General features: G+C 36.3%; 1 protein-coding gene across 3 annotated transcripts in view; it reads left to right on the top strand.

Annotated features, from left to right (window-relative positions):
* Window positions 1-22,008, top strand: part of TFEC (transcription factor EC) — a 172,693-nt gene that overhangs the window by 44,889 nt on the left and 105,796 nt on the right. For 2 of the 3 annotated variants that reach the window (XM_027574810.1, XM_027574808.1), the window contains exons 2-3: window positions 5,833-5,880; window positions 6,826-7,078. In XM_027574810.1, coding sequence (XP_027430611.1) covers window positions 6,881-7,078 — 198 coding nt within the window. In that variant the 5' untranslated portion in view covers window positions 5,833-5,880; window positions 6,826-6,880. Of the gene's footprint in view, window positions 1-5,832; window positions 5,881-6,825; window positions 7,079-22,008 lie in introns of those variants that run through there. The other variant, XM_027574809.2, reaches the window with a different exon arrangement.

Genomic DNA, 22,008 nt, shown 5'->3' with positions numbered 1-22,008 from the left:
AAGGGTTTTGGATTTCTTTTTCCCTCAACTGAGAATTTTTAGGCCAGTGGTGTCCATAATGTATACGAGTGCCTGGGGGCATTTTTGAAGGGGAAGAGAAGAAAATTTACCATATTTTAAAAAACGTTCTCACCTATATAGGCTCTCGCATGATATTTAATAACTCAGTGATGTGGCTAGCCCTCAGGGGTTTGCAGTGTTTTTATATTTAAATTAATCATAACCATTTGGAACACAGGTTATCTGGCAAACTGTGTTCTAAGCCCATCTTTGGCTCACTGTTTACTTCCTATAAAAGATACCTAAATATAGACTTATAATTACTTTCCACTATTTCTTCTAACTTATATGTCTCTGTTAAGAAGGTTGTGGTGGCAATTTGTGTCAGTCAGTGGGAGCTCAGGAGCTCCATGTCCCTTGGTTTTTAATCTTGGACCCCATTCCATTATTTAGAGAAGGTAACAGTGGTAGCTGTCCAGCCAGGTATTGTAAAGATTGCTCAGGATGGTTCATATGATGTAACCATCACATAGCAAGAGCTTGTTAAAAGTCAATTAGGGTTATTCTTATCCCTGCTCTGTATCTTCTGTAGAGGAAATATTGAAAACAGCAAAATTAGAAGACTATCCAATTATCTGGTTACTTCTGACACATACTAACAGCTGTGTAATAAGTGCGTGGTGATGTGTCGCTTGGGTGGTATAGATACCGGACACATTCCACCCAGTCGTTGGAGACTTTCTTGGATTACCTGTGTAATTCAGAAAATTCTCTAAAAATAATCTCCCATAGCCAGGGGGATTTGGTAAAGAGGTAGGTAGATGGCATCTTAATAATTCCTAGGACAAACCAGGGTTGATAGATTTCTACCACAATTAATTTGTGAGCTCAAAGGAATGGGTAAAGTTTCTGAATACCTTTGCTGGAGACAATGGCAAAGCACAGACTCTGCCCAAAGTGGCACATGGTCCAGATTAAATAACAAGAGTTCCATCTTTTCTCTTTCTCTTGGTTAAAAGATGTTGATTGTTATTGTATTTGTTTGCATAGGCCAAAAAGAAAAATACCTAAGCTTGTGGGGGTAGAACTCGTTTCTCTTCTTTTAAGAAAACCCTTCCTCTTAGAATGTAAAACTGGTTGATTTTTTTTTTTCCTATTAAAAACTGACGCTTTCCTGTTGGAAAAATCTTCCTGTGACTGGTGATAAATGATTGTGAAAATAGAGGCTTATTGCAGATTACTCTAGACCAGCCAGATAGTCTTGGAGTTAAAGAATTAGTAGGCCTTTCCAATGAGAATCAGCCTGAAATTATGTCCATTTATGTGACATGTGTTCTTATTTGCTCATTCATAGAATAGTAGATTCTATTATTTTTAGAGTTGTAAGGGGCCTTACAAGCATTGCACACAGAAGGTGGTCAGTCAATATTTGCTCAATAAATGCATGAATGTATTTTAATGTCCCTCTCATTGTTGAAACCTTTTCCATTTTTTATATACTACAGAGAGTCATTTAGCTTGTGCTTGAACATTCCAATGAACTAAAAGCTTACAAAATTCAGAGGCAGCCCTTTTCATTGGTGGATCACTCTAATTATTAGATCTTTCTCTTTCTTTCCTTTTTTTTTTAGACAGATTTTATCACCATGTAATTTCCACCCTTAGGTTTTAGTTTGGTTTTATGGGAGAACATTAAAATAAATCTACTTCCCCTTTTACGTGAAAGTTCATCACATATTTCCAAGACAGCAACATGTCTCATAATTCTTTTCTTCTCCAAACTAAACTACCATTTTTCAGTTGATAGTGTTTCTAGTTCCCTAACCACCCCTATTCTTCTTGTCCCTGTTTTTTTTTTGGTCAATGCTTCTAATATATTTATTTATTTTATCATCTTCTGTATAATGACTACTTTTTGAATCAGCAACTGCAATAGCTATTTTATTTTTATTTTTTATTTAATTCCCACACCAACCACATAAAGTCGGTTTTTCCCAGTGAAAACACTGTGTCCGGGCCATCCAGCTAAGAGACATGACTTGGATTCATACTGACTGTAGATAACCACCAAATCATGTGCAAGTATCTGAGCCTTTCTTTGCCTCCGTTTTCTCATCAGTGAAATGGGGATTATAATCATCCCTACCTCCTAGAGCTCTCATGAAGATAGAATTCATATTTGTAAAGCACTTAAAAAAGCATCTGGCCAATAAAAAGCACTGTAAGTGTTTGTGAAACAAGCAAACCTAGTTTATGCTTCCACACTATACCGTACCCTATAATTTTTTTTAAGTGGGTTTGGTATGTTTCATCAAGGTCCCCCAAGTATATCCCTGTCTTAATTCCCAGAACCTGTAGTTATTACCGTATACAGCAAAAGGAACCTTGCAGATGTGATTAAGGATCTTGAAACAGGTAGATTTTCCAGGTAGACCCAATGTAAACGTAATAGTCCTTATAAAAGGGATGCAGACGTTAGAGTCAGGGAGAAAACCATGTGACCGTGGAAGCAAAGATAAGAATGATGTACTCTGAAGATGGAGGAAAGAACCACAAACCAAGAAATATAGACAATTTCTAGAATATGAAAAGGCAAGGAAATGGATTCTCCCCTATTGCCTCCAGAAGGAACCAGCCCTGACAACACCTTGACTTTAGCCCAGGGAAATGGATTTCAGACATTTGTCCTATAAGATAAAAAATTTGTGTTAAGCCACCAAATTTTTGATATTTTTTTACAGCATCCACAGGAAACTAACACAGTAAGTGTCCCCAGTTGTCTGATATCTTGCATTAGAAAGATCTCAAGTATAAAGAACTTGAGTTACATCTGAGATGAGTATCATAGGCATTGTGTCCTAATCAACATCCAGGAAAATATATTTTACATCTAGAAATTCCTTGTATGGAATTGTATGTGATATTCCTAATAGCCTTGAGAGAGAAGTTTAATTAGCAAAAGCCACACTAACAACATTAAGTCTGCCCCACTTTCCCCCTTTCCTTGGTTATTAGCCATGCTTGTGACAATCGGTGTGGGGTAAATTTATCTCATTGGTGCTTTTGTTTTATCCTCTGTCAAATGTCCTCCCTCCCCCCTTTCATTTAGGGACTCCTTTGCATCTTTGGGAGTGAGTTGCCCTTTCTAGGTGGTATCTTTCTTTTAGCCCCTCGAATGTCTGTGGTCATTCTTTTCACTTCAGTCTTAACTTAATTAATTCATCCCAAGTCCTCACCTTTGTTGTTTGTTTTGTTTTGTTTTTGTTTTAAAGGCCACAAAAAATACTGTTCGCACACACTGAGTCTTTGGTCAACTGAAATCTCAAATCTATCCTGTATAAATTGATGGGGAACCTGGATATTTCCCAATTTACACCTATTTAAATTTTGAACCCAAATGAAATATTGTGTATTTTCTATGGAAGTGGGTTTGGCCACTATTTTAGGCTATCACACTAATAATAATAATAATAATAATAATAATTTATTGTGTATTATGTATCCAGTACTATTAGGGGTTTAAAGTATTAAATTGCTATTAATAATTATTACTAGATCATGTTGTTACAATAATCAAGATAAAAAGAAGAACTTTATTTTTAAATGCTGATTTTGCCATTCAGTCCATGTTATTTCTCCCAGGTTAGTATTTTTCCCTCATATTTGAGCAGCATCCATACTATGTATTTCATCCATACTATGAATCCTGTTAAATATGTTAAATAGCAATGCAGAAATGAAAAGTTCTGTGTTGGGGCACCTGGGTGGCTCAGTGGGCTAAGCGTCTGCCTTCAGCTCAGGTGTGATCCTGGAGTCCCAGGAATTGAGCCCCCACCCCCATCCCAAGTTGGACTCCCTGCTCAGCAGGGAGTCGGCTTCTCCCTCTCTCTCTCTCTGCCCCTCCCCCCCCCACTCATGCACACACCCTCTCTCTTGCTTACTGTCTCTCAAATAAATAAATTAAAAATCTTTAAAAGAGAAAGATTCTGTGTCCACCATTACAAATGTTACTCAAGATCAGTTTCCCAAACTTCTGTGCATTTGTCTTCAAAGGGCCCTAAAATACAGATATCTGAGGACTGAGACCTATTTTTAATATATCAGTAAGTGAAAATTTTGGGAAAAATTAGGCTCATGTTGAAATATTAATCATCTCTCTTTGGGATTGATAGTTTTAACAACTTTGCCTCACTAATAACTGAGCTCGTGTAGATTTATTTTATCAGTGAACACATTATAAAAGACTTTGTAAGATGCTTTGCTGAAATTAAGAACTGATATTATATTATAGTCTTCCTGACAATCATCTTAGGAAGATACATCACTAATTTTATTTTATAGAGCACTGTATTAGTTTCCTAGGGCTTATAAGCCACAAACTGGGTGGCTTAAAACTACAGAAATTTATTCTATCAAGTTCCGGAGGCCAGAAGTCCAAAATCGAGGTATCAACAGGAGTGGTCCCTTCTGGGGGACTCAGAGAGAGATTTCTGTGATTTTCTCCCGGCACAACTCCTTCTCTGCCTCTGTCATCACATGAAATTCTTCCCTCTGTGTCTGTCTTGTTGGTGTCCCTTTCCCTCTTTCTATAAGGAGTCCAGACTTATGGATTAAGGCCTCACCCTACTCCTAGATGACCTCATCTTAATGTGCAATTTATGTACATCTGCAAAGACCCTATTTCCAAATTAGGTCATATCTATAGGTACTAGGGGTTTGGACTTCAACATTTTTTGGGGGGCAGGGAAGGACACAATTCAACTCACAACAAATAGAGAAAAGGAGAAATCACTGAAGTGACTAGGGAATGCATACAGAATATGAACCCAATACTTTTGTCATCATACAATACTCCCTTGTTTCCAGTTCCCTGTGTCCTAGTGAATTCCACTGTATTTTCTGCATCTTCATAGACTAGCTACTTAAAAATGTGCTGTAGAATTTCATGGGTGCTAAAAATAAATCACTAATTCTTGGTGTTCAAATCTATTATTTCCCATTTTTATTAAGTTGTTCATACCATTAACTCAGGTTCCTCAAGTACTTTTTTTGTTTCCAAGCTCACATAATTGCTCTAGACAATTTATTTAGATTGGTTTGCTGAGTCCTTATCACCTATACTCCTATATTGGGCTTCAGTTTCATTTTAATGATTATTCTATATATTCTAGTTTAAAGCATAATGAGTTCTGCTTTTCCATGTGCATATCCATTGTTCCTGCGCTGTGATTTGTCGTAAAAATCACTGGTCTCTTCCTACATCCTCCTTCCCTTCACAGTTCTTTTGCCTTCCCCTAAGGGTTGGTAGTTCAAAGTAGGGCTCAGCCGAATTCAATCAGTTAACCAACCAATTGATAGTTATTGGATTCCTATTATGAGCAAGGGCTGTGTGAGATGGGCGGGGGGGTGGGTTCTCACAATATAAGAAATAACACATAAGAAATCTTGCCCTTGAAGAGCTTGTATTCTAGTATGTGGAACACAACAGAGTAAGCAGGTAATTGCAATAGTATATGGTAACTGCTCTGAAAATGATTGTGAAAAGATGTCCTTGTGCAAGAGGAATACCTTATCCACCTTTGAAATAATTGCTAGTACCACACTTTTGTAATTAGCTACGTTTTTCCATATGTTGTTCCTTTATTATTCTATCTTAATATCTACTTTTTGAAGACACAATGCTCCTTTTATAGATCCGGTGGTGCCTTGGACGGGAGCTCCCTCATTCTGCAGCCAAGTATTTTTTTGCCTTATAATAATGTTCAACATATTAATCAAATAAAAACAGTATTATTAAAGTTAATAACATTAACCTCTTCTTTTTTTTTGCAGATTCGTATCAATGATATAGTTCTCTAGAAAAAAATCAGAAAAGCAAAGGTTGGTATGCTATCTTACAAACGCTTAAACCAGAGTTTATCTAAGAGAAGTTATTTAAAGATATGTTAGAGCATTAATTCTAAATTCCCTGGGGCACATTTGTTTAATCCAGACACTTCACATTATTACAATGTCTTCTGTGGTGGGAGATTTTATAGAGACTAGAAAGAAAAAGATATTTTTCCAGATACATTGGACAGTAATATGGATGGCCATTACCTACACATTCAGTTCCTCTAGCAGCTTCCTCGTTTTACTTTCATGGCTTTTTAAGAGGTTACTTCTAGGACAGCACTGCTCTTCAGTCTGCAATAGCTCAAGTCGGAAACCGAGCGGGGCAAATGCGATATCCACTGTGGTCTGTTTTTCTCTGTGACGGTTGTTCCTATTTTGTGTTTGTTTCTCTTTTAACGAGGATACAACTTTCATCTAGGGAGATGTATGGATCACTTGTTAATGCACTTAAATGCACTAAGGCACTCCATCAGTTGGAAATTGTGACTTGTACCTGAATTATTTTTTGCACAGCGAATGGTTTTCCTTTTGACATATTTTAATATACTTGCACACTGAGAGCAAGAGTGGGTGAACAGAAAACAGACTGTTTTATTAACCCAGCAGTCACCTTTGAGGTTTGTACATGTCCACTTTTTTTCTTGCCTTTGTACATAATCCCAAGAGGCTGGTACCTGGCTTTGCTCAGAATAACAAAGTCAGGCACAAATCTCCAAACACAATTGTTAGCTGAATGCCAACTGTTTCTTCTCATCTTTTATTTTTTTTAGACTTGAGCATTAAGAATTGTATCTTTATGGGAGAACCATAACCATTAAAGGATGAGTTTGTTTTTCTATTTCAGATGCTTCCCCTATCATTCACTAGATTTATTTCACAATATGTAATCTTTGGTGATAAAAGAAAATAATTTTTGCATGTTTTTTGCAGAGCTCCTTTTTTTTTTTCAAATCCATTAATAGTGAGAAGAAAAGAAGACACAGATATGTTACAAGCTCTCACCGGACTCCGGTTTCAACAGAAAGAACAATTAGGAGAAAAGGAGAGGAGACTTCATCTCAGCCAGGAAGCCAGGGCCCAGCATACACAGTTCCACATGCAATTTTCATACAAACCAATGTTTCAGAGACTTTTCCCAGTAAGACCAGAAATTTCTTCAAGTCAATTACCATCCTTTTCTAAGGTATATATCTGTATATGTGTGTGTGTGTGTGTGTGTGTGTGTGTGTATATATATATAGCCATAATTTCTAAGTAAACATAGTAGGTAATCACCACTGAAATCCATACATTTTAATTTTACTCAAAAGTTGAAGAGCAAATAATAAAAATCCAGAGCCTTCTCCCAGCTCCCAGGAAGTGGCTCATTTAAAAGGATGTAAGTATCAGAGCGACAAGACATCCAAAGTACACAGTTTTCTCTTCCATATCATCATCATTATCAACATCATCATCATGATAATAACACCAGTTGATATTTTGGAGACTTTTATAAATTACAAAGGAGTTTCATATCATCTCATTTGACTACCCAAACCAGTCAGTGAGGTGTGCCTTATGAACAGAAAAAATATTAAGAGTGAAAAGCCTTTTAAAAGCATTCCGAGACTTCTAGAACACAAGTAAGTGGTGTGGTATATAGAAAGCGTGACATCTTTGAGTTAGAATTCTGAGTCTGCATTGCTGATTCTATGATACCGGGCCTTTTAAAACATCGCTTTGTTGAACTGTTCAGTTTGAGAGATAATAATTATGCCAAAAGTGGTTATGGAGTTTGATTGAAGATTTCCTTTTGTAGACGGTCCGTTTTGGTGTGTAAAGGTAGCGAATGTATTTTAGATGGGATTTTTGCAGGGGAGTAGGTTAGAGAACATAACTTTGAAGACCAGCACAATGAGTATATGATCCTAAGGCTAGGGACCTATTCAGGGGAACACACCTAGTAGATGACAGAGGCAAGATTAGAATCCATTTTTTTTCTGCCTCCCAGAGTACATCTAGAATTCAGTTTAATTTCAACACTGTATTTTGAGCCTTTGACCAAGTTCTCAATCTATAATTGTAAGATATAAATGTGAAAAAGAGAGACCTTACTATGAAGATTTTGTAATGTAGAAGGATAAATAAATGCATTAAAAGAAAGCCTGTACCATACGTATGGTACACAGTAATTGTACAAGGGTTCGGTGATGTCATGGAAGGCTTTATTATTGTGAGGCATTTGAGTTGGCCCTAAAAGTATTGCTACATCTGTTTTCAGGGAATAGCTATATCAATCGTATTTGCTTTAGCTTTTGTATTAAGCCTATTCTTAAAAAGAAGACCATTCCATTAACCTCTTGCAAACTTTCAACCACAATTGCTTATTTATTGTAAATTAAGCTTTCAAAAATCATTGCTCCTTAAGGTCATGTGTATCTTTTGTTTGTAATTATTTCTGACTTCATTACATGTTTTTTAAGTCCTTCTAACTTTAATTACTAAAATGTTGTTTAGGCAGGAATGCTTTTTAAAAATGTTTTTAATCTTTAATCTTTTTAATTGAAATATAGTTGCCACACAGTGTTAAATTAGTTTCAGGTGTACAGCATGGTGATTCACCACGTCTGTATGTTATGCTGTGCTCCCCACAAGTGTAGTTGCCACCTGTCACCATTCAACGCTATTATCACACCATTGACTAGGTTCCCTCTGCTGTAACTTTTATCCCTGTGACTTACTCATTCCATAACCGGAAGACTATTTTCTACTTATCTTTACTCATTTTGCCCAAGCCCCCACCGCCACCCCTCTGTCTTCCTAAGTAGGCGTGCTTTTCCTGAAAAAATCACCTAAGATGGAGTGCTATAACCTTTGTCTTCTTAGGGTCCTCCTCCTCCTCCTCACATGCTCATTATCAAAACAATAACATTTTAGCACTTTTTAAGCAAGTGCTGTGGGAGAGCCATCATGCTGAGCAATTCGTGTACATTATTCCTAATTTCTTAATAATTTAGGAGAGTAGTTGTAAGCCCCATTTTGCAGACACTGAGCTGAGGCTCAGAGATTTTAAGAAATTAGCTCCGAATTATATGATGAGCAAAAATGGCGATGTTGGGCACTTAATATTTGTCTACCTAGTTGGAGTTTATCACTTTCTTACTAGGTTTATGAGTGAGAACTCAGATGATTTCCAGTACGAATAACCCATCTGGAAGCAGAGTGAGCCACCAAGACAATTTGTTGGTTTCTATTCCTAGGAAGGACAGCTGATACCAGGGGTGACTGGAACCAGGACTTCAGATATGTTAAGAACGTGTTTATTTCCCAACTGTGCTTTTCCCTGCATACTGTCTTTGTTCTCAGACCGGCTCCTCCTAGTAGCAAACCATGTCAGCTTCATTCCCTCCAGGCTCACATTCTCGCAACTTGCCACCTAGGAAAATGCCGGCTTGTGTTTACCTAGGTCCAGTGAAAAATTCAGATGAAGACTTGCCCGGGATCACAGTTCCATCCTTTGGTCTGGTCATTAAGGTGATGATGAGTGCTGTGCTCGGTTTTTATTGGTCAGGTGTTTACTTCTGCGACCGCAGGTACAGATGGAAGCAATAGTGTATTATTTGAATTGGGTGGGGGGTACTCTACAGACATGCCCTCCAGGAAACTATTAGGCAGTAGTCCCAATTTGTGGCTCTCAACACAGGCCATTATGATACCTGTTCTCATTGCCTTGGTTAATTTTCTACCAGTAACACCCCTAACTCATTAGATCTATTAAATTATATCTGCACGATGGAAAGGTGTTCTCTAATTTTACCCATTAAGCTAAAGTATGTCAAGTTTGTTATGAACATTTTTTAGGGGGGGGAAGGGTAGTGGGAGAGGAAGTCTTAAGCGGACTCCATGCTGAGAACGGAGCCCCACTTGAGGTTCAATCTCATAACCTCAAGATCCCCTCTGGAGCTGAAACCAAAAGTCAGAAGCTCAACTGATTGTGCCACCCAGGTGCCCTAATGTATTATGAAATTTCTTAACACGTTGTAATGTAAGTTTCAATAAATATTTATTAATTTATTTTGAAGAATGAAATTTGGCTGTTTTAGAGTATGTAAAATAGGCATCTTCTTTAAAATGGAACATTTCTTTCTGAGCATAATCATGTGCCACCCCTGTGTTAGAATGTTAATGGACGGACTCTATGTGGGAAGCTCTACCCTCTGGAAGTATCCAATTTCATTTTGTTGATAACATGTAGAGGGGATAAAAATCATTAGAAAAATGTAGTCTCTTTGTTTTCTATAATAATTTCACACTTTTCTTGAATTCCCCACTGCCCTTCCAATACTCATATCTTACCGGGGGATGGCAGGGGATAAGAGATGGGAAAGAGGAGATGGCTAATTGGGGAGAGGATAATGGGATAAAAATTTAACTTTCTAGTTAAATGTATTTCAAACCTTTCAGTTTAAAGTGTTTGCTTTCAGGTTAAATCTGTCTCTTTTTGGCAAATGCTGTCTGTCATGGGTATGAGGTAGAGCTTATGTGTCTATGTGTCCTCTGACCAGGCTTCCTGTTGGCTTCCACTGCTAGGTCTGTGGTGAACGGGATTCATGGCCTGTCCTCCTGGCTGAGGCAGCATCATGAGCCGGTAGACCCTGAGCCTCAACCACCACACAGCCCAGGCTGGACCTCCTCATGCCACCCCTTAACCACTAGAGGCCTGAAGGAATATTTGTCAAGTCACCATTTCTGATATGCTGAGGTCACTCAACACTATCAGAGCTCTAAACGGAAAACATACCAAAGGCTCCTCTTGTTCATGTTTTGTCTTCTCCCTGCTGGGGTTTCTGTCCTTTTCCAAACTCCCCAGTGCATACACACTAATGACTTTCCTCCAGAACAGGGAATTAGGACCCTCATGTCTGTCTTGTTGTTTCCCTTTGTCTTCTTTCTACAAATTTTTTCCCCCGGAGGAAACTATTTCTTCTCCTTGGCCTGTTAGGAACTTCCTACATTTCCTTTTTCCAGTGTTGACATCCACCTTTTTCTCTAGGGCCACGAGCAAAAGGGCAGGGAGTTGGAATACAGAAAGGACAATATACAAGAGGTGTGTATCAAGGATATTAATCCTAATATTGGGGTAAAACTTACAGAACAAGAAAGGCAATTAAAAAAAAAAAACCCAATCACAGAATCAACTGCTAAATATTCCATGCTTCCAATTTTCTAGTTGTACTTTGGATGTTCTAAATTTGTCAAATAACCTTCAGAATTTGGTTATCTCCTCCAGATAAATCTCATTTCCATTTACGCTGAAAAACCTTTTGAAGTTATCTATTTCAAAGACCTTTTAACAACCCTTGCTTTAAAAAAAAATTAAACTGAGACTTAAAAAAGAAATTATGTCAAGCATCCTGTATATTACCACTTACATACTTTAAAAATCCCTCTGCCTCTAGTGTTGATAAAGGGAAAGTACAGAGACTATAGAGCTAAAAAACATAAAATGACAACCACACATTGTCTATAAAAAGTTTTTTTTAATCATAATAAAGATTCCCCCCCCAAAGTTCCATTTGTTCTAAATATGAGGAATGTGTGGTTCAGACATGAGCAAATGTAGCTGCTACTATCTGATACCAAGTGATGGATGAACTGAAATGGTAGCAGCGGCTTGGGCTAAGTTCATCCAAGTTATGATCATCTTCATAATCAAGAAGCCTAAAGAAGTCACCTAATCCCCATTGTGTTTTCTGAATAATACATTATTCATTATTATGCATCTGAGACTCATAGCATCTAATACCCTGTGAAATAGCTTTATAGCCCAAGAGTTTACTAATGGGGGAAAATGGCTCGCTGAAGCCAAGGGGTACAAGAGTGGGAGTCATCTGTTTCCTACAGTCTTCAAGTATAAGACAGTCCGGCACTGTGATTCATATTAATCAATACCTGCTTTTCAGGAGCTGTCTTGATTTTAGGTAATGAAGCAGAGAGAATTATACAACCTTTTGGGTAATATATTGTGGCATCCAAAGATGTTATAATATTAATATTCTTCTTCACTATGATTGGCTTATAATTTTAGCATAATTTCCTTTTACTTATCTTGAAACATAGAAAACTGGTCACCTTTAACTTTATAATCTTCCTCCATAAATGTGAAGACTATTGTTCATTTTCAGTTTTTCCTTGTATGTCTCTTTTTTTGAGGCTTTTATTAAATTATTTTGACTAACAGTCACCTCTTCAAATTTCTCATGGTTACTTGAAACTGCATCATGGGGAATGACCAAAAAGAAATTCATTAAAGTTTTAAAATAATATGTACTCAACATACAACTTTGTTTTTTGAATTTTTAGTGACAACACTACTATCTTCATTTTCAATTATTTTTAAAATATGTAAGTCCAGATATATACATACTAATTATTTGTTAGCTTCCAGTAGATGAATAATGGTATCTGTCTGTGCTACCTGACCCTGTGGGTGAAATCTCAAACACAAATAACTGAGAAAAGCAGAAATAGTATATATTTCAACTCCAAATTACATTTTTAATAATTATCTATACCTATACAAGTGAAGAGATTCAGTTCAAGATTTAAGGAGGTGTCTTGGTGTTCTGTGAATTATTTTAGCTCCCTCGATGCAACGGTTCCCAATCTCTCTGGCTTTCCTTTCAACTTTCTCCTGTTTAGGTTCAAGGGATTGCCTGTCTACAACTTCTCTGAGACCTCTCCAGTCTGATCACACACTGTGTAAGCAGCGGTTTCGGCAGATCCACTTTTCACTTGCTAGCGGACAGAAAACTAGCTTTCCATTTTCCTGTCCTTGTTTGGCTCCTAGTTACAACACTTTTCCTTTGTCCATCAGAGACCTTCTATACCCTTGGGGCTCCAGACATTCCCTCCTGCTTTCCTACACATGCTCCATCTTGTCACCCTCCCTTAAAAGTGTTCCACCACATTCTAGGCACTTGTTCTCACCATATGCTGTTCTATTTTCTACACAGCTTTTCAAAGTATCTGAAAATAATGAATCATATCATTTTGGGGCTCTTGGCTTTGTTTATATGTTTACTGATTGCTAGGCTCAACCATGTGAGAACGTAAGCTGCATAGGAGAATGGATCTTGTCTGTCTTGTAGATGCGGCTCTGAGGACTAGAATAGAGTAGGTACTTACAAAGTATTTGTTTAATAAAGGATTTTCCTTAAAACTCTAATTTGGGGATACTTTTTTTTGAGGGAATGGCTTCTCACACTATCTGCAGGCAAATTAATACATTATCATGGCTGCAATAAATGTAAATGCTCTAACCTACAACGGTTAGCACTGACCTCCTCTGAACTGACATCCAAATATCCAGCTGCTTCTACCTACAGGCCTTTTCAAATTCAGTATGGCCCAAGCTAGATTAGTAATCTGGTGTCTCCTGGTGCCTTCTCAAATGAAACAAAACAGAGACCCTGCTCATCATTCAGTGTTTTGGACTTCATACCTGGAATACTTATTTATGCATTTGCTCAAGCCTTAAAACTGGGCTCATCTTTTCATCTTCTCTCTGTTATTGCAAATTCTTTTTGACTCTCTCTCATCCTCTTGAATCTGCCTCATAAATAGTTCTCAAATCTACCCACCTTCCTCTGCTACTGTTGCCATTACCCTAGTCAAGGTTATTACCATTTCTCATGTATTTAACTACAATGCTCCCTATTGATGTCCTTGCTTTCTGTCTGGTTCCCATCCAAACTTTTGCCACCATGTATCCCCAAGGATCTTTCACCAAGTAAATATGACTGTAATACCCTTTTCCCAAATGAGCAAACTCACCAACAAAAGCTCTTCAGTGGCTTTCCATTCCCTTTCAGATAAAGTTCAACCTCCTTAAGTTGCTTAGAGCGGGGATGTATCCTTACTCCTCTTACCTTTCTTGGTTTGAGTACTCATAAGAGTGAATGATTGATCTTTAGGCAATTTCCCCTACATTATACTTGTCTCAGCTGGACTATAGCTAGAAGCAAATTTGAGATTATAGTCTCCAATAAGTACCCTGTATCCTGTTTTTCCATATTAACAGTTGAGAAGGGAATATTAAACTTTGAAAACAGAGGAATGTGGTAAGTTTAACATTTTATGATAAAAAATGCATTTCTTAAGATTTAAAATACACAAAAAGGGTTACTAGCCCCAAAGCTTAGAATTTTCCTTAAGGATCATCTTTGGATCTACTCCAATGCATGAACAAATGTTCCATTCAATCACAGTTTTCAGACATAGCTGAATGGCCAAATTATTTTGGTCTAGAAAATTTTCAAAGCACTTAATACTTGTGTCCAATTATAGCCATAGAAATGTATCAATAACACCCTCAAGCATTTTCTAATCCCGGGATATCATCTAATGCCTTTTAATAATTTACAATATATTCATTATTGTCCCCCATCTCCACCCCCCAAGCTTTTTTCTGCAATCAATGCTATTTTAAAAGTAAAAATTCCTTTGCTGGTTCTTGTGAACAAAAACACTCCTCCTCTTTCTTCAGCCAATTATTTATGTAGTCAATCAGGTCTGCCATTGGGGCAAATAGTTTAAATATTTTAAGAACTTTAATCCTTGAATTGTGTAAAGTGTGAAAGGTCCATATATGTTAAACTTACTTAAAATGGTTACTTTCTAATTCTACCTTCATCTTCTTTTCTTCCATTACAGTTGGAGCAGATTGCAATTGCCTCCTTTCACTGTTATTAACTTCTCCCCTTTCATCAGAAAAAGGATCTTGCTTTCTTTGATTCTCTTACTGATATTTTAAAAGAAATTTTTTCCCTCTCTTGCTGTCTCTCGGGCAAGTCCCATCTCAGTTGTACTTTGTCATTCACTGTCAGTCTTTGTGTCCATGCTCTTATCCCAGCCTACTTTTCTTCTTTTTCTTTTTCTTTTTTTGGGGGAGGAGGGGGGCAGAGGTGGAAGTAGGGGGCATTGGTGTTGAGAGTCTCACATCCGTTTCAGGCCTTAAGCAAAATGAATTCATTTCAAATGGAAATCACATTTTACATAAAGAAAGGTAAGGTTTCTTTGTTTTAATAAATTAGAGCCTTGTGTAACACATACTCATCTAAAGAAATTTTAGAATAGGACCTCCAAGTAACTAATAATTGGAAAATTCTGATCTCGGGCCATCGTCACTGAAGATAAGGGAAGACATCTGCTTCAGTACCCCATCTGGCTTTTACACAGGCATTTCAGACTCAGTATGCTCTTGCTCTTTCTTTTATCTATGCCCATCTGCTTGTATGGTGTGTTCCCACCCTAACATATTTTCAGACCCTTGCCATAGGGCAGAAGTGCCAAGCAATTATTTGTTGAGATAGATAGCCCACATAATACTGTAAGTGACATCTGTTCTGTAGGAAATCCTTCCCTTGGGGCTGCAGTGTCATATTGGCAGCTCATAGGAATATCAAAATTGACATACAGGAACAATTGAATGTTTCATCTTATCTTGAATTCTCACTCAGAGAGCATCCAATACCAGATGCTTTAGAGGGCCCTGTAACCCCCTGACTCTTTCTCTTGTTCTCTCTACACCTGTGGTAATTGGCAATACTACACTATGGGGAAAATTTCTTCCTGACCCCAGCTGGTAACCAAATTATGCCCTAAAGCATGAAGATTGGCATATTTTAAGTTTATTGTAGCTAAGATGTTGAAAAAAGCAATGTTTTTCATATTAATGTGCTTACCAGATTGACCTAAATAAATAGCTTGAATAGTAAATTCCACAAATTACTCTTAATAACTTATTATTTGGCAAAATTACAATGTCAGATGAACATTTTAATCTTTTAAGAGTGCTGATCCCCACGTTTGTCAATTGTTTCTTCTTCTTTAAACTATTTCCAACAGATGATAAGAAAAATGGTTCACAGTCCATAATCATTCAAGATTTGAATCTTTGAATATAAGTATTCGTTCTGAGTAAACTCTGAATTTGTTGATTTTTAGCCATTTGATATTAAAAAGGCAAGCAGAATTTAGAGCCAAAATCATTATTGGCAAATTAAAAATACAATACGCAAGGTAGGTTCCGAATAAATTCATACCTAATTCAGTTTCCCCAAACCATCTACATTGGTGGTGTTACCCTCTTTAGTGATCCTCAGAACACCATGAACAACCTCAGACTGAAAACAGTTAGAATGGTATAATTGTGAAAGGTTTATAAAATTAGAATTAAAATTAAACTACTCAATTACATAATTGAATCAACAACCCATTTACTTAAGTTTATGTTTGAGTAAGATTTAAACACTTGGTATGAGTTGTATTTTGAAATACCTACTAACATGAGAATTAGTGACTTAAAACAACTTTTACCTCTTTATGATTCTCTAGGCTAGCAATATGGGCTGGGTTCATTTTAGCGGTTCTCTTATTTTTGCTGTTCCATTGGCATACTATCTGGGGATTGATGGTGTAACACAGACTTATTCAAAAGTCTGGTTTTGGTGTTGGCCGTCTGCTGGACCATTTATCTCTAGTAGGATAAGTTGGCTTCTTCCTATGTTGCAGAGTTCTAAAAGCAAGAAGAAAAGGACTGGCCTTAATGTGGAAATTATTTTGTACTTCTGCTTGCATGCTGTCCCATTGGGCCAGACTCATGCTAAGCCCAGAGTCAATGTGGGAGAAGACTATAAAATAGAGCAGATACAGAAAGGTATGATTTTTGTGGGTGCTTTAACTATAATAATCTATGACATCTTGTTGCTATATTGCTGGCAGGAACTTACGGTACTGCCATTACTGGAATATTGTGCTAAATTCTGTAAATCTATAAGAGAAATGTGTAAATAGGGTAAAGATCAGTAAAACTAATTCCTCTTTCTATATATATTTTAGATACAAGTCCTTTGTCAAGTATGTAGTTTGCAAATATTTTCTCCCAGCCTATAGTTTATCTTTTTATCTTTTTAATAAGACCTTTCATTTTCATAAGAGCAAATATTTTTAATTTGGATAGCATCCAATTTATTAATTATTTCTTTTATGGGTTGTGTTTTCACGTCATGTTTAAGAACTCTGTTTATATATTGTTGTATATACTCTGTTTATTCAATTTGCTAATACGTTGTTGAGGATTTTTACATTTAAGCCCATGAAAGATATTGGCCTGTAGTTTTCTTTTTTTCCTTTTTTTGTATTGCTTTTATGTGACTTTGATATTAGGATAACACTGACCTCATCAATGAGTTGGAAAATGTTAGTTCCTCTCCTATTTTCTGGAAAAGATTATGTAGAGTTGATGTCAGTTCTTATTTAATGTTTGGCAGATTCCATCATTGAAAACATCTGGGCCTAGAGATTTCTTTTTTGTAAATTTTAAGTTACAAATTTAATTTAACGGTTCTGGAGTGTTGAAATCCCAGTTAAAACTGTGGGTTTGTCTATGTTTCCTTTCAGTTCTATCAGTTCTTGTTTCATGTATTTTGATGCTCTGTTGCTTTGTGTATACACATGTAGGATCATTATGTCTTCTTGGTAGACTAACCCTTTTATTATTATGTAATATTCTTTCTTGCTGGTAAGTTTCTTCTCGGAAGTTTATCTTACATGATACTTAAAGAGCTTTTTTCTTTAAATTAAGGTTTGCATGGTTTATCTTTTATAATCCTTTCAATCTGTTTATATCATTTTTTTGAAATAAAAAATGTTTCTTATAAATAACATATAATTTGATCATGTTTTTTACCCATCCTGTTTTTCTTTTAATTGATATAGCTGAAACAGTTAAAATTAATGCAATTATTAGTAAGTTGGTAGATAAGTCTTGTATTTTATTTCTGTTCTATTTGTTCCCTCTGTTTCTTATTCATCTGTTTTCCTTTCCTTCCTTTGGATTACTGAGAGGTTTTTTTTTTAGAGTTCCATTTGACTTGTTTACAGTGTTTTTGAGTTTATGTCAATATATCATTTTTAGTGATTGCTCTAAGTATTACAGTATACATATATTTACTGTCACAATCTACATGTGTCACAATCTGCTAGAATTGGCATTTTATTGCTTTGAGTGAAGTGTGTACTTTATTCAAAGCAGCAACTTTACAACTGTAAAGTTGACTTCCATTTTCGTCCTTTTACCCTGCCAACTTTTAAAATATAATTTTCTTAATTTTTTTTCTATGTACTTTGAGCTCACATCAGGTGGTATTATAATTTTTGCTTCAACTAACAAACAACTTTAAAAACTCAAAAACTCAGAAAACAATTAAAAAATGACCCAGTTAAAAATTGGGCAAAAGATCTGAGCAGATACCTCACTAAAGAAGATATACAGATGTCAATTAAGTGTATGGAAAGATGTTCAATATCATATGTCAATGAAGGGGGGTGAAATCGGAGGGGAAGACGGACCATGAGAGACTATGGACTCTGAGAAACAAACTGAGGGTTCTAGAGGGGAGACGGGTGGGGGGGGGATGGGTTAGCCTGGTGATGAGTACTAAAGAGGGCATGTATTGAATAGAACACTGGGTGTTATTTGCAAACAATGAATCATGGAGCACTACATCAAAAACTAATGATGTAATGTATGGTGATTAACATAACAATAAAAAATTTTAAAAAAACCGAATGATGTATGGTGATTAACATAACATAATAAAATAAAATTATGTAGATCCAAGTTTCACCTATATCATTTTCCTTCTCTCTAAAGAACTGTTTTTAAAGACTTTATTTATTTATTTGAGGGAGAGAGAGAAAAAGCACAAGCAGGGGGGAGGGGCAGAAGGAGAGGGAGAAGGAGACTCCCCGCTAAGCAGGAAGCCCAAGGGGCTAGATCCCAGGATCATGACCTGAGCCAAAGGCAGATGCTTAAATGACTGAGCCACCCAGGTACCCAAGAAATTGTTTTAACAATCCCTTCAAGACAGGTCTGCTGGCAACAAATTCCCTTAATTTTTGCTTGTCTGAGAAAGTCTTTATTTCTCCTCACTTTTCAAGGGTAATTTTGCAGGGTTCTAGATTGATGTTTGTTTGTTTGATTTCTTCTCAACACTTTAAATATTTCATTCCACTCTCTTTTTGCTTGCATGTTTGCTTTTGCCCCTAGATAGATAAGGTGTTTTTTTTTTTTCTCCCTCTGGCATCTTTCAGCATTTTTTCTTTATCTTGGATTTTTTTTAAGTTTGAATATAATATAGTTCAGTGTAATCCTTTAGGCATTTTTCCTGCTTGGTGTTCTTTAAGCTTCCTGGATCTATGGTTTGATGTCTGACATTAATTTGGGGAAATTCTCAGTTACTATTGCTTCAAATATTTTTTCTGTTCCTCTCTCTCTTCCTTCTTCTGATATTCCCATTACGTGTATGTTATACCTCACGTGGCTGTTCCACAGTTCTTGAATATTCTGTTCTGCTTTTTTCAGTCTTTTTTCTCTTTCCTTTTCAGCTTTGGAAGTTTCTATTGTCGTATCATTAAACTCAGAATTTCTTTCCTCAGTCACATCCAGTCTACCAATGAGCCTATCAAAAACATTCTTCACTACTATTATAATGTTTTGGGTCTCTAGCATTTCTTTTTAATTCCATTTTAGGGTTTCCATCTCTCTGCTTATATTAGCCATCTGTTCTTGCATGTTGTGTACTTTTTCTACTAAGGCCCTTAGCATATTAATCATAGGTTACATATTTTTAAAATTCCTGGTCTTAGAGTTCCAACATCCCTGCCATATCTGACTCTGGTCTTATGCTTCAGTCTCCTCAAACTATGTTTTATTACCTTTTAGTAAGCCTTGTAATCTTTTTGTTGAAAAGTGGACATGATGTGTTGGATGAAAGAATCTGCTATAAATAGGCCTTTAGTAATATAGTGGTAAGTTATAGGGGGAAGAGAAACATTCTATAATCCTGTGATTAGGTCCCAGTCTTTTGGTGAACCCATACTTCTGGACTGTGAACTTCACACCTTCTCAACTCCCACTTCCACATACCTTAAGTGGGACAAGATGTCTAGATGGGGCTGACATTGAGTAGTTCCTTCTCCCAGGTAGGTTAGGATCTGGTAAAATAGTTTCTCCTGAGGGAAGGTCTTATTAAGAAAACAGTGCTCTGGTGTATTTAAAAAAATGGTTATTTTCCCCTACCTTTTGTCGGAAATAGAGGGGAATTTTTCTCTGATTATTCATTGTGAGAACCTGATAGAGCTCCTGGAGATAAAACTGATAAAAATGGGAGGCCTCATATGTCTGGGTATTTCTAGATCTCTTAACTTTTAGTCTTGCCCTCACTGGGCCTCCAGCAATTTATCATTACAGTTTAGGTTTTCCTACCATGCTCCGGGTTCCCAAGAAGTTTCCTGCTTTTGGATTTCTGCTTGGGTAAGTTGTGATTCTCTATACCTACTTGTCTGTCTCTCCAGTTTGGGAGGGGGCAATGGTTTGCCCTGTGACCTCACTATTCTGACAGATCTAAGAAGAGTCGTTGATTTTTCAGTTTGTTCAGTTTTTAATTTAGGTGTAGGATGGGGTGGCTACTTTTAAGCTCCTTACATTTTGGACCAGAAACTAGAAGTCACACACTTACTTTTGTTTTATTTTTGTAGCTGGTGTAGTAGCATGAGTGAAATGTTTTCCATTTTCAATAAAACAGCAACACTTCACTGAGAAAATAGATTTTAAGGTGAGCTAAGGCAACAAAGTTTTGAAAATTCAGTGGTTTTATGGCCAAATATTAGACTGCATTTTGAAAAGGTCAAACTCTAAAAGGAATATTAAGTAACCAACTCTGTATTATAAATTCTGTAAATCTTGGATACCATTTTAATGATATCTTTGCAAGTGGGTATTACACCTGTTAATTAAAGTTGAAAAAATAACCAACATCCTCATTATTAGTATCTATAAGTAGCAATTCATCTGCTGGGTATCTCAGGCATATATATTTAAAGCACACTGTGCTACATAAAATCAGTGATAGTTTAATTAGCATCTGATGGGAGTTAGCAATTTAACTTCAATTTACAGCATAAAGGTTAGGTGTATAATCCTGGTGCTATTATAATAATGAACGGTAAACTGACCACAGAATTAAAAAATAAGAGTAGAGGAAAACCATCCACAAGTTTGGTGATCTGTAAAGGTACTATATCCCAATAAAAAAACGTACTCTTATTTTTAATTTTTAAGTACATTTGTCATTACATGGTAGTGCTTATGGGAAGCTAAAACCTGAAGTCTAGTCTAAACCTAGACATAATGAGAAAAAGTAATCACATTAACAGCAGTTGGTCTTACCCATCTGACTTCAAACCAGTTCTGATTTTTATAAAACTTTTCAGGTTACCAGATGCTGGGGGCAAATTCTTTGTAGTGTTTATGATTTCACACTCAGGAATCAAGATTATTTATGTCCTTTTCTACCTTCTTAATGTACTTAAAACTACCTCATATATTTCTTTGTTGGTTTTCAACCTGTCTATAGTGGTTTCTATATTTGTCCCTGATGCTTTTAAATTATTCTTGTGGTGTTTGTTTTTATAAACTCATCTGACTTTTATAGTAAGGTCTATCAATTTGTACAGCCTGGGGAAAAATGAAAAACAAAACAAAACAACAGCAAAACCCTGTGTATAAAAGTTTTGCAAACTGCTTTTGAAAAGTTGGTATCTCAGGAAGACAAGAAAAGTGAAAAAAAAAGCAAATTTCTGATACTGACTTTTTCTGGGCGGGGTTATACCTATACAAACTTTTAAAGCTTGCATTTCCTCTAAGGTATATCACCTGTGAATATATTTTCCTAACAATCCACTTAGATCTTTTTTCAGGGCATCAGAAATCAATGAACTCATATAGTTGGAAAAGAAGCAGGGATATTTCTATAAAAAGCATGAGATTATTTTAGCCATAAACAGATGTGACAAAAAGACTATGGGACATGAAGTTACAAAGAGAATATGCATTTGGTAAGAGCACAATGACAGAGCAATAAAATTAAGCAAAAAAAAAAAAAGGGCAAAACAAAAGCAAATCCACTCTAAAACCACCTAACAGGGTAAGTCATTTATTATACTGTAAATTAGGTAAATTTAATCTTCAGAATTGAAAACCTCAAATTCTGCATTTTTTATTTTTCT

This window comes from Zalophus californianus, chromosome 12, assembly GCF_009762305.2.
Source record: "Zalophus californianus isolate mZalCal1 chromosome 12, mZalCal1.pri.v2, whole genome shotgun sequence".
In the NCBI taxonomy this organism is placed as follows: domain Eukaryota; kingdom Metazoa; phylum Chordata; class Mammalia; order Carnivora; family Otariidae; genus Zalophus; species Zalophus californianus.
The sequence above is the reverse complement of the archived record's forward strand: the minus strand, read 5'-3'. Positions and strand labels throughout refer to the sequence as shown.